We start from the raw sequence: 13124 nt of genomic DNA, 5'->3' as shown, positions 1-13124 counted from the left end.
TCTGGACGCTGTTAACCTAGTTCGCGTGAAGAAAGGGACTCAGAGCCGCTGGTCCCGCTCGGCGCCCTCAGCCCGAGACAGCAGACGTCACACTCCTAGAGGCAAGGCCGTCTGGCCTGGACTCAGCCTCCGGCGGTGACACAGTGTGTTAGCGCCCCCTAGGGGTCGCATGTGCAAACACGAGCGGAGGCTGAGAAACGGATTCATAGCGCGGTGGAACCGGCGGAGGTCGGGCTCCGCCTGCGACCTGCCCAGAGAAGCCTCCTGGCCCTGCGGTCACCTGTCCGCGTCCTCCTACTGGGCACCTGGGGAGAGCTGAGGCTTCACAGCTCCCGGGGGCTCCAGGCAATTCTGACGTTGGATAAACCCCCCGTTACCATCAGCCCAGCAAGAGCAGTGCAGGGAGATCTAACACGAGTCGGATGCTTTGGTCCTTACAGCGATCTTATTAAATAAGTAAGGCAGACCCCTTCCCACCGGGCTCTTGTTTCCCAGGGAGTGACGCTGTACGCTTCTAAGCAAACCCCTGGGACCCTGGGAACTCCTCGCGCAGGAGATGGGACCTTACAAAGAGGAGCTACTCCCAGGGCACCTCCGCGGGGCTGAGACTCAGCACGGGAAGCACCGTCCCTGGACCCACGTCACACACACACGACTCCCGAGAAGTTTTTCATGAACACGTCAATCGTTACAATCATGCACTCGTGCGTGGAACTCCACAATATTCTGTGGCTCCTGTTCTGGAATCTAAGATAATTGTGTATTTTAATCTGCTGTGGAACAGGGGTATTAAAACTCCCAGGACAGTGTGAAGACCCAGGGTGCGGATGTGACAGCTCTGCAAACACAAACCCATCCTGTCTGCAGCTGAACTCCCATCTCTAACCGCTTTCAGTGCCAGCTATTCTGCTCCAGATGGAGACTCCAGGGAATAAGCAGCGGACACTCTGCCTCTGTCACACACACACACACACACACACACACACACACCCCACTCGGCTGGAGAGACAGGTCCCCTGGTCACTAGCCCAACCTAAGCAGGCGACCAGCCACGAAAGGAAGTGAGGTGATGACTGAGGCTGATTGCTAAGCTGCAGAAAAGGGAACAAAATCCCACAAATTTCTACTAAATGTATTTCAAAATTTTAGACCTTTGAATTACATACCAGGTATGTTTTGAGAGATTCTTGGATAAACTTTTATACTGTCAAAATATAAACTGTCTGCATTTACAACTTTTTTCAACTTTGCAACTTTTACTATTAAATGCATGTAACTTTAACACTCAAGTCTGATTTCACATTAACTGAATTTACTATTTTGGTTTGATAACTGACATCAGTAACAACCTGCAGAGCGCCATTTAAAGAGCAAAGAGCTTGTCTTGAGTAACTTCACGGTAACACCTTCCATTTTCTGTGGTTTACACCACAATTCTCAGCAAGTGAACCCGTCAGGAAGAGACTGTGGCCCTGACACCCCTTCATGGACGCCTGCTGAGACTGTAAGGATGCCGGCAGAAGGTGACAGCCAAGTGACACGCAGTTAGTGCAAAACAGTCACAAACACACTGTCATCTTTACAGTTTTGCTTATTTATTTCATGTAGGTGATAGCTGATGTGTAAATGTTTTGTGGTCTGTTTCATTTACTTACACAAACTTCCATCAGATGCCCAAACAACGTCACTGGGCATCCTTCCCTGGCTCCAAATCCACCCCCTTTTGCTAAAGCTCTGGGGTGAGAAGGGGCCGCAGGAAACCAGGAATGGGGATATACTTTCCTTCAACGGGCCAGGAGGCCCCCTGTGAACCTCTCCTGTCATGTCCCACACAGCAAGGCTCATACACCCCAAACCCTCTGGGGACAATTCTGGCTTGTAGGATTTCCCCAAGCAGGACAGAGAAATATCTGTTAACACTGAATTAGCCACTGAATGTGAACTTACTAAAAACAGTTAAAAAATAGTGTTTGTGGAAAAAAAACTGTTCCAAGAAAGTTGCACACACCAGTGAACGAAAAGGGCCACGTCACGTCTTTAGGTTGGTGTGCCATTAACGCCAAACTTACGCGAAGTTAACAATGCTATGACACTACTACCACAGGAAAACTGAGATTCAGTCAGACAGTCCCACATTAAGACAGCCCAAATAATTATGGACAGGGAAAATGCCCCAGAACCTCCTTGGCTTGTGTGGCTGAGGCCAGGATGTTCCTATCCATGCATTCTGTCCCCTGGGCCCCGGCCTGACCGCACGGCTGGAAGGGACCAGCCATCCCGCCCTCAGCCCCTCCCACCATACCCGCGCTCCCAGGGCACTGGCCAGCTCGGCCCTGCTCTCCGAGGAAATCACTCGGGATGCAGTGGACTCTTCTGAAGCCATGAGACCATTAGACACCCTGAACTGGAAATTTCCAGAAATGCACAATGAGGCATGCTGTCAGGTACAAGAAATTTAAAATCTGACTTCACATGAGATGCTGTTTTTTAAGACGATTTTTTTTTGTTTTTTTTTTTGCGGTACGCAGGCCTCTCACTGTTGTGGCCTCTCCCGTGGCGGAGCACAGGCTCCGGACGCGCAGGCTCAGCGGCCATGGCTCACGGGCCCAGCCGCTCCACCGCATGTGGGATCCTCCCACACCGGGACACAAATCCGTGTCTCCTGCATCGGCAGGCGGACTTTCAACCACTGCGCCACCAGGGAAGCCCCTAAGCCAATTTTTAAAATGTTCAGTACAGAAGTTTAAGACATCAAGGAGGGACTGGACAAAATTTCAGGTTAAGATCTCCAGTAGATTTATCTAGGAAGTTCTACCTACTCACTTCTACAACTAATGTCAAAATTCAGGAAATAATTTCTCTACTGAGAGTTTATAACTACCTATAAAACCTTTATATATCTGGATTTCAAGATTTAATTTCATAATCTGTCAAGGTGTCACCTTTTGAGCTTCTAAAGCTTTCATATGAACAAATTTTCTTTTCTTTTTGAAATCGGACGAATGTATTTCACTTATCTTGTTAAAATTATGGTAACTATTCACAAACTATTTTCTTAAACCCAAATCAGGAGCCAACAGCATCCTCTTTACTGAACGCTGTGTGTTTAGACAGGTGCTCTGCTCACCCGTCATCCTCCAGCTGCAGCTCCAGGTGTGACAAGACCACGAGCATCCTGCACAGACGCTGGTTTACAGAGCGGACATCACAAAGAAATAGTGCACCTGCTCCGATCAACCAACAGCATCACGTCCCAAAGGGTAAAAAGAAGGTGGAACACAGGAATACAATCAATCTTTGTATTTGCCATAAAAAAATCTGTTAGTTGAAACAGGTGAATGTTGACTGTTTCTACTGGCAACTTTCCTTCCTAAAGACAACTCAAGGGGCTCATCCAGCCACTGCTTCTGTGGATTCCGACCCAGGGCCTCCGAGGGTCGTCACATCTCTAACTGGATGAAAGGAAAGGCAGCCCCTCGTGTTCTGTCCTGTGGCAGCACCACATGGAGAGGCCACCGCTATGCAGATCAGACCAGGGTGACGGATGTGACAGGGGGTGATGGAGGTGATGGGGGTGACAGGGGTGATAGAGGTGATAGGAGGTGACAGGGGTGATGGGGGTTGACAGGGGGTGATGGAGGTGACAGGAGGTGATGGAGGTAACAGGGGTGATGGAGGTGACAGGGGTGACGGGGTGATGGAGGTGATAGGAGGTGACGGGGGTGATGGGGGTTGACAGGGGTGACGGGGTGACAGAGGTGACAGGAGTGATGGAGGTGATGGGGGTGGAGGTGACAGGGGATGATGGAGGTAACAGGGGTGATGGAGGTGACGGGCGTGATAGGGGTGATGGAGGTGATGCGAGTTGATGGGGGTGACGGAGGTGCCCACGCGTGCATGGCACTGTCCCTCACTCAGTCACCGTCCCCATGTGGACGGATGTCTGGTAGCTCACATGGTCAGAGGAGTCCCGTGGACGTGTGGCGACGTGCGCGGTTCCGTTTGCTTACAACTTAACTGGAGAGACGGGACCCCCTGCAGGCCCGGCGAGTGCCCTGGTGGACGTGCGGCAAACTCTGTCCTAAAGGCTGGTCTAAGTGCAGTCCAGGAGTGCGCGAGGCCGGATCCGAGGCGTCACTCCTCTCGGGCCTGCCCCTGGCCCTCCTCCTCTGCTGCAGGGCCCTCAGGTCGGTCATCACGGTCAGGGCCTTGCGCACCCACAGGACCTGGAAAGAACCGTGCAGAGACGCGGTCAGAAGTGGACACGGGCCGTGTGAGGAGGACGGAGGCCCGAAGCTCCGGCACACACGTACCACGATGGCCAGGGCGTTCAGTAGCACGGGCGCCGAGAACACTATGGAGATGAACATGCCCCTCGAGTCAAAATACTGGTACTTCGAGAACGACCTGTTTCAAGAAAGATTTAAAGATCACGGAGCGTCACAACATGGCGTTCTCGCGATACTCTCTGTCTCAGGAGCCCCTCCGCACACGAGGACGAGGTGCGGGCAGAGCCCCGCCTGCACACGATGGCGACCTCAGTCCCTTTACGAGGCGACCCTCCTAACCCCGTGGGGGACGATTCCCAGACCCTCCAGGGGCACTGCGGCCCCCATGCAAGCTCAGGCCGAGCCCCTGGAGAGGGGGACACAGCGTGGCGGGGCCAGGCTGCCCCCAGCGTCCCTCTCAGTGGCAGTGCAGGACACGAACTTTACGTCACTGACTCAGCAACACGGTCATCACCCTGGGGCCACAGTGAACAGAGCCCAGAGAGGGGTGGTCAGGAGGCGCGTCCTAATTAGAAGCGGAAGAGACAAAGCGGGGGGACGGGTCGTGCGGGGGGGCCGAGGGCGGGCTCCTGACCCAATGACAGGGGCCTGAAGCCGCCGGGAGGGCGTGGCGGCCGGGGTGTGGCTGTCACTCTGCTCCGAGACCTGCGCGGGCAGGGTGCCACGGGCAGACCCGGGAGGCAGCGTGCCGATCGGGCCACGTCATCCCCCGGGTTGCGGGGACACAGGGACGGCGGCGCTCCCCTGCCGACTCGTTCCAGCCTCCCGAGGACCCCGTCCTGAGAAGCCAGAAGGAGAAGCTGTGGGCCCCGAGGGAGCAGAAGACCTGGGGCGGTTCTGGAAGGGGGGCCCAGGGGAAGGGTCGACTTTATGGGGCTCACTGGACATGGAGTGGTTTGCCCAGGTGTGTGAGCAGGAAAGGACACGCAGGTGAGGACAGAACGGCCAGTGTCCCGGAAACCAGGGACCAGTGTTTTCAGGACCAAGTAAATCGTGGGTGGATCTCAGTCTCCCCGTCACGGACAAGAGCACTTCTGTTTGGGGGGCCTCCAGGGCCGACGGTGACCACCGTCCAAGGCTCATCGTGAAGGAGGCTGGGATGTGGACGGGGCTGCGGCTGCTTTATAAGCGAGGGCTGGGGGCTTCCTGGGTGTGTTCTGCTGCTGACGGGGACGGTCTCACACAAGGTCCACGTGCCCGGGGCCGTTCACCTCCAGTTCACCGCCGCCACTTCATTGATGTGCTCCGCGCAGTAGACTAAGGTCACTGAGAAGAAAGCAAGCCCGCGTGAGACGTCAGGGGGCCGCCGCCACGGCCTTATACACCCTCCACAGCATGCTACGCAACAGAGACGTGACAGGACGACGCCACGCTGGATGAGACGTAACTCCTATTTCACATACAACGTGAGGGAACATTACACAGAAAGGAAACCCGAGGTGACACGCGAGCCCGGTGGTCTCGGTCAGACCAGGCCAGCCCTCAGCAGAGCGGCGCCACGACCAGGCTTCCTGCCCCGACACCACAGTGGCCGCACTGGGCCGTCTGCCGACCTCCCAGCCCTGCAGGTCACACATCGGGTGCAAGGCCGGCAGTGGAACCCGAGGGCCCTGAGACCAGAGCTGAAGGCCACCTGCCTGCACCCTCTGGCTGCCTGGAGCCCCCAGTGGTGCTGGCGGCAAAGACATGGAGGGAGCACCGACCCGAGGGGACAGGAGCCGAGGACAGCCCCGTCAGCCCTCGCAGTCCCACCCGGAGTGCGGGGAGCCCCGCCCAGGGCGGGAGGACCGCAGGCTGGCCCAGCACCAGGAGCTGCTCAGGGCCTGGATGGGGCTGGCGGAGGGGAGGACGGACGCCAGGAACCTCAGCCTTGTAAAAATATGCAAAACCCCGGTTCCTGGGGTGAAATGGGGGAGAGCAATCCTTGACCCCTCCCTCGACGACTGGACCCTGAGGCGCACATCAAGGAAGCCAAAGAAAAGAGACAGGAGAGGAGAAAAGAGGCCTGCGCACGGGGGGGCCCCCTCCCCAGAGGGCAACGTGATGCATCCACCATGCACCCCACTCAGGAGCTGGGGAAGCAGTGAGCCAGTCTGTGCTTCATTTGTAAGACTGCAGCAAATAACATCCAAGTCTTCTGTGGGTGTGAGAATTAAATGGGCCATCAGATGTGTAAAACGCACTTAGACCAGCATCTATCATCCCCACGCTAAAACAGTCACCCTCTGTTCGTCCTTGAAAACAACAAACCCAAACGTAGCGCCCAGGTTCACAAAGCTTTTCAAGTATGGGCTCCTTGCACGAGGCTCTGTGGATGAGGCCACCACCTTTTTGGTGCTTCCTCCCTCGGGGCCTTTGCACACATTATTCCCGGGGCTTGCAGTGTCCCTTCTGGCCCTCGAACGCCTGCGGCCTGGCTGGTTCCCCCGCATCCTTCCCCCCTCGGTTTAAATGTCAGGGCAGTGACTCAAGTCCGGCCCCTCCCAGGGTTTCACGGTGCTCCCGCCTTTCCTGCCATGATGCTCAGCAGGGCTGTGGCTACTCAGTGGACGCCGGGGACCCCCCAGCTCTACGAGGCTCAGGAGCCCGTCTGTCCTGTTCGCCCCTCGCCGTCCTTACTAGGGCTCTCACGTAAAGAAATGAAGTGACAGCCATCCCTGACCGTCAGGACTGTTTCTGGTGCAGGCTTGCTGCTTCGCGCCTGTCCTAAGACGACCTCTTGTTTGGATTTCCCACCTTGCACAAGGCCAACTGAAAAATCACATTTAAGGTGAGTTTTGGGACTTTGCTAAACTACCAAGCAAGATCTTCAGCATCTTGCCAACGTCCACAAGATGAAGAGCCCAGCATAGCCTGAGGCCCTGGCCCAGCTTTCCCGGCTGAACGTACTTCTAACTAGTCAGCGTCAGAATGCGGTTTCTCTGACACCTGACCCCCGCTTTCTGTCCGTCGCCCCTGTGCTCTCACCGGCTGCCTCCGCCCCAGATGCCAGGCCTGGGCCAGACATCTGCTCCTTACCCTAGAAAAAGAGATTTTACTCACCCTTTACACCCCCTACCGTGACTTTACCTTCTCTGTGAAATCTTTCTCAACGATTCCCCACAGCTCTGTGTCTTCTCTAAAACCCTGTAGATCTTACCTTCGAAACTGACTCGGGCAATGTTATTTTTGCACCACAGAGCTTTCCTTCCTGGCTTGCACTCCCTCCCAGAGCAGGCAGGGCAGCTAAGCCCCCAGAGGAGCCTCTTGTACAGAGTCAGCATTTCAGCTAACCCAGCCCTCGTTTGTGTAACTGGTATTCAGCACCCTCCCAGGAACACAACACGTGCTTGAGACGCCTTTCAAATCCAATATCCAAAATGTACCTCATCTCTATAGCACCCACAAGTGAAATATGGGAGTGGCCAGCAATCAAAGTAGGACACAAGACAGGAGAGTTGGGAGGCCTTACAAATATATTCACACATCACTGAGGCTACAGAGAGAAGAGGCACACGCGCCGCCGCAGCGCACAGCGATCTGAGTCGCAGAACCGTACTCACCCAGGCACAGGAAGTGCCCCACCTGTAGCTTGTACCTCCGGGATGAGAGGCAGGTGAGCAGCAGGCAAAGCACGTGGAAGGCAGCCAGCCCCACGAGCCAGGGCTCCGTCCAGTCCGTCTGCTGGAGGACACACAGCAGAACCTCGTCAGGGCCCACCTGCGCTGGACCAGGCTTCACACTGCCTCTCCTCTGAGCCCGTCCCGAGCGCCCGCCAAGCCTCACAGGACACGGGGAGCGGCGGGGGAGCAGGGACCCCCACTGCACCCACGTCCAGGGACTGTCACCCGGCCGTGCCCTGCTGTCCCTCCACACAGGACTGAAGGCTTTCCTACTCGTCGAACAGAACTGCACTCCAGGCTGGGAGAATGTAAAGACCCTCCTCCACGGGGAGATGAGAAAGCGGTGCCTGGTTCGGGGATGCACTCGGTCGCCCCCAGAGGCAAAGCTACCAGTTCCTCAGCCTCAGAAATCTGGGCCACCCAAACTTGCAAGATGTGGTTTTCTCCCGCCTTTCTGACACACACCCTGCCCTCCAGACACTGCTGCGACCGCACGTCCGCTCAACTCTAGAGGTGGGCTCGTCCGCACCCCTGAACTCGGACCCCCTCCTTGAGGCTCAGGTCCCCCGGGCGCACGGGTGCTGCGGGAGCGGCCCACGCCCTGCCACTCTGCCCACAGCGGCTCCACGCCACCCGGACCCCCCATCCCAGCCCAGGACGGCCCACCTCCCCGCTCCTCGCCGCCACGAGGTCCCAGCTCTCCCCGCAAACCCCCGACCCCCGACCGCCCCTCACCTCAGCATCCCGCCAGCCTGAAGGCCCTCCAATCTCGTCCCGCCCCGACGCCCCGGCCCCACCGCCACGCCACGCCGCGTCCACCCAGGTACAGGCCCCGCCCCTGCACCCCCCACCCACGCCTCCCTTCCGGCGCCGCCGGCGTCCCCGGCGGAGGCTGGGAAATTTGGAGAGGCCCCAGCCGACAGCGACCGAACTGACGGCCAAGGAGGCAACGACTTACCGTGATCACGGCGGGGATGCTGACGGGGAACTTGCTGACTGAGAATGCAGACGGCATCGCCTCCGGAAAGGCCATTCCTCACCACCACCTTTTCGTCTTCCCCGCCCCGCCCGGATAGGTCAAGAAGTCCTCTGGTGTCCTCTCGCGTTATCTCCACTTATCGCGATGCCTGCTGTATCCGGAAGCGGCAGGCAACCGGCCATCTCGCGATATCTCCAGTTCCCGGTACCAGGTTCAAATCTCGCGAGATTCCGTGGTGTTAAAATAAATATAAGGGAATTACGAGTAGCTTTCAGCGTTGTTTTTCCCCTCCCGAGCTGCTGCGAGAGGGACGTTTTGGTTCTTCCTATGTGGCGGGCTCTCATAAATGGCAGCTCGGAGGACTGGGGGCTAGTGGGCGTCCCCGCCTCCTCCCCCCGCAACTCCTAGGGCTGGGGGCGTGGGGGTATCGCTCAGGAGAGTGACCTGGACCCCTAGGAACATAGGGGAGAGTGACCTGGATCCCGGGGACAGAAAGGGACAGTGTCCTGGACTCGGGCGGGGAACAGAGAGGGAATTGACCTGGACACTGGGGAAAACGGGGGACAGTGACCTGGACTCCGGGAGAGAGAAGGGGACAGTGACCTGGACCCCAGAGAGAGAGGGGCACAGTGCCCTGCACGGAGGGGGACAGTGACCTGGACGTCGGTGGATGGAGTGGGACAGAGGGGACAGTGCCCCTGCCCCTCTGAGAAATCAGGGTCTTCAGATGCTCACTCTACCGTCAGCTCCAGAAGTGGGTGCTGATTGCTCCTAGCTCACAAGGACCTTAAAAACAAAACGGCCAGTAGTTTTACCAGCTAAATGGCTTTGTTCCGGAATAGAAAGGAATTGCAGCTTGGGACGTATAATCTATGGCAAAACCACAGGCAAGTTGGGCAAACAAAGGACAGGAGCGTGTCATTTTATAAAGAAAAAGGGGGAAGTGGAAAGAGCTGCTTTGAAGGGAAGTCCATTGGAGGAAAGGGAGAGTGAAGGGTGCTGAGGGGTTCCTATTGGCTGGGCAGTGGTGGTTTCTCATTGGATGAGTGGTGACAGTCTCTCATTGGCTGGGCTGTTGCCAGGTGGGGAGAAAATCTTCCCTCCCCTGCCGGTCTTAAGTAGGGACATTCCTTCTGTTGGGTCTGCAGAGGGCCGGAGTGGTACCTGCCTGAGCGTATCCTCTTCTGCTTCCCGTTTCCATCTTAAATGAGGTTCCCTTTATTTTCACACCAATCAGGGAATCCTGAATTCTCTGTTGATTCAAGACACAGAATTAATGGAATCAATACTTGGCATCCTGCCCTGTGTCTGCAGACTAACAGGGAAGCCCCTGGCTCGCAGGCACTCAGTCAGGTGAAGAGACGGACCCCGTTCTCTGGGTGGACCTGGGGGAGGGTGTGAGGAAAAGGACTGCAGCCTGTCGCCACCTTGAGCGTACCTGGCACCTGCAGAGCGGCGGGGGAGGGAGAAAGTGAGCTCTTGGCAGGTGGCCTCCCTGACTGGGGGAATCAAGCCAGGATTGAACCCAAACATGTGAGCCAGGCTGCACCAGGGTTTCTCTTCCTTGCTGCCTGAGGAGCTTTCCAGAAACTCCATACTTGGCAACTCCGGCTTCCAGGGTGGGGAGGTCTCTATGGCGGCCGCCACCCATCGCGCCCCCGCCCTGCCCATCCCTCGCTGGATAAGACGGCTCTGTTCTCCTGGCCTCACTCTCCCACAGTCTAGTCTTTATACCGCAGACACAGCCAGCTTTAAAAACATAAATTAGGTAAAGTTGTTTGCAACAAATGCATTTTCATATATTCATAGTTGTTGAATTGAGAGGTTTTAATTTATACCATTTAATTTTAGGTGGAGAAATACTTTTCTTCTGAGAATTATGGAATAGCCAAATCTGTTATTTATGACTCTTTTTTTCACAGATTGCCTTTACAAAATTATAGTCATTTAGAAATGTGCTTGTGAAAAGTCCATAATTATGGATAATAAAAGCTTTATAGATAAAATACGACAAATTAATATCTCATCTTCAATTTATATTTTCACTATTCTGTTAGTGTCTCCTGACCTCAGGGCTCTTGGAGGAGTTTGTAACTACATGGATTACAGGGCACATCGCCATGTGCTGTTTCCATTGATTTATGTTTCTGTCTCAGACATAGGAGACGATGTGTTTATTGACCTTTGTCAAACTCACAACATTTTGTGCATTGCCTGGACATACTGACAATTTTTTAAATGGAAGTTGAGGGTTTAAATCATGTGTCACAATTGTACCTTCATGTGTCACAATTGAGGCTGCCAGGCTGGGGACTCCTCGGGCCGGCTGTGGACTTAGGTCAGCCGTGGGCTCCTAGGTGGGGCAAGCAGGTGTTTCGACTGTGATGGTTTGCAGACCTGGGCTCAGCCAGGTGGGCTTTGGCCTTTGCATGTGTCACTGATGTGGGTCTACAAAGGCAGGGACTGGGGTAGATGCCATCAGATCAGAGACACCCAACAAGGGCTCGATTTTATACAAGTCTTAGAGTCATTGTAACCAGAAAACCGTTTGCTTTGGCCTTTGCAAGGCGGCTCCAGCTGTAAAGGGGGGTTTCTGGCCCAGCAAATCGTGCCCTCCACCATTTTGCAGGAAGGGCCAAGGGGTGAAGCCAGGAAGCCCTGGACCGTCCAGCAGTATACGAGTCATACCTCACACCCCAGGGTGCCTCCAGACTGAACCTGGACGTGGGGCGTCTCCGGGGCCCAACCTGCTGCATAGCCAGCACTGTGTTCTTTCCTGTGGCTGCGCTGACGGAACACCCGACAGGGGGCTTAAAACAGCAGGAGACAGCCCCTCTCAGTCTGGAGGCCGGAGGTCCAAAGCCCCAGGGGCAGCGGGGCCAAACTCCCTCAAGGTGGGGGGCAAGGTTCCTGCTGCCTTTTCCAGCTTCCCACGGAGGGTGGCAAGCCCTACATTCCACTGTCACATGTGCCTCCACCTTCTCTTCTCATCAGGGCACCGGTTACTGAGTCAGGGTCCACCCTCCTCCAGTAGAGCCTCATCCTCGCTTGATCACATCTGCAAAGACCCTGTTTCCAATAGGCTCCCATTCACGGGGACTAGAGCTTGAACATATCTTTGGGGGACGCAGTTAACCCACAACCTGTGTAACAGATAGCTCTGCCATACCCAAGGGTGCCTGCTCCGGAAATGGACACAGCAAGTGGGAAGAAGGGGTTCTGAACACAGTGGATGGGAAAAAAAGAAGGAAAGCTCAGTAGGAGCTCAGGTATATAGGTTTCAATTGCCACTACCTTAGGGAGGAAGTAATATATGTCCTCCCCTCCCCGAGGATATAATACCTGTGTTACGGAACTCAGGTCCAGCTGCTTGCTGCTCAAAACTCAGTATTCAAAAGGTAAGTTTTGGTGGAAATGGGAAACGTTGCTTTTAATCAGAAAGCCAGCAATCTGGGGAGAAGGTGGACTGGGTATCCCCAAAACCAACCCTGAAGATTCTGCCCGGCCATGCAAGCTTTTAAAGGGAGAGAGGGGACGTAATCTCAGTTAAATCGTGGAGGTAGGAGATCATCTCAATCCCCCACTGTGTGCAGGCTGTCGACTCCGTGGCTCTTTCTTTAGTTGCTGTCTTGTTCACAGTTTGTTCACAGGATTCCTGAAAGGGGAAGCTGGGGAAAAGATCTGGTCATCTGTTAATTACTTATTCTTCATCTTTACTTCCTTGATCTATGGAAGGAAACAACAGATTAGGCAAGGCTTTGTGTGACCAAGAGATTTGAAAGGTGTGCTTGGGTCAGAGACAAGCAGAGCGTGGGGGTGGCTGGTTTAAGTTTAGTGACAAGACAGAAGGGGCCTCCTGCAGAGAGCTCGTTCCTGCCGAAAGCTGCTGACACCTGCATCATCTCAAAACTGACCTTCTGGGACCTCTTAACTGACTTCAGTCCTGCTTCACAGGCCACAGCCTTCCTCATCTGAAAGAGGTTGACACGATGCGGGTATAGTTGACCGTGACCAGACGCAGAAACCTCTATGTTGACCTATTACTTAAATGCTCCTAAACCATTGATGGGATGGATGTTATGGATTCACTTTGCAGTGAGGAAACTGAGACTCAGGGAAGTAAATACACTGCCTAGCGTGACAGCCAGGGAGACAGTCCGGATCTGGGGGAGACTCAGCTGATTCCAGAGGCTATTACTCTTCCGTGGCACAGACTCTGCCAGATGCCTTCCCCATCGGCCTCCTCCCAAATGG

The 13124-nt window shown here is 55.2% G+C and overlaps 1 protein-coding gene across 2 annotated transcripts; it reads right to left on the bottom strand.

The window, feature by feature from the left end:
- Positions 1–2772: 2772 nt before the first annotated feature.
- On the bottom strand, positions 2773–8956 carry TMEM18 (transmembrane protein 18). 2 transcript variants are annotated; one of them, XM_024756937.1, is made up of 5 exons: positions 8850–8956; positions 7832–7952; positions 5501–5555; positions 4314–4407; positions 2773–4226 (listed from the first exon to the last, which is right to left on the bottom strand). In XM_024756937.1, exons 1-5 carry the CDS (start codon positions 8922–8924, stop codon positions 4014–4016), a joined length of 558 nt encoding a protein of 185 aa, XP_024612705.1. In that variant the 5' UTR covers positions 8925–8956; the 3' UTR covers positions 2773–4013. The 2 variants fall into 2 exon arrangements, with proteins under 2 accessions (XP_024612705.1, XP_024612706.1); XM_024756938.1 differs by having other exon boundaries at positions 7832–7949; positions 8850–8945.
- Between the last annotated feature and the right edge of the window lie 4168 nt (positions 8957–13124).

This window comes from Neophocaena asiaeorientalis, unplaced genomic scaffold (assembly GCF_003031525.2).
Source record: "Neophocaena asiaeorientalis asiaeorientalis breed wild unplaced genomic scaffold, Neophocaena_asiaeorientalis_V1.1 scaffold703, whole genome shotgun sequence".
Classification (NCBI taxonomy): domain Eukaryota; kingdom Metazoa; phylum Chordata; class Mammalia; order Artiodactyla; family Phocoenidae; genus Neophocaena; species Neophocaena asiaeorientalis.
The sequence above is the reverse complement of the archived record's forward strand: the minus strand, read 5'-3'. Positions and strand labels throughout refer to the sequence as shown.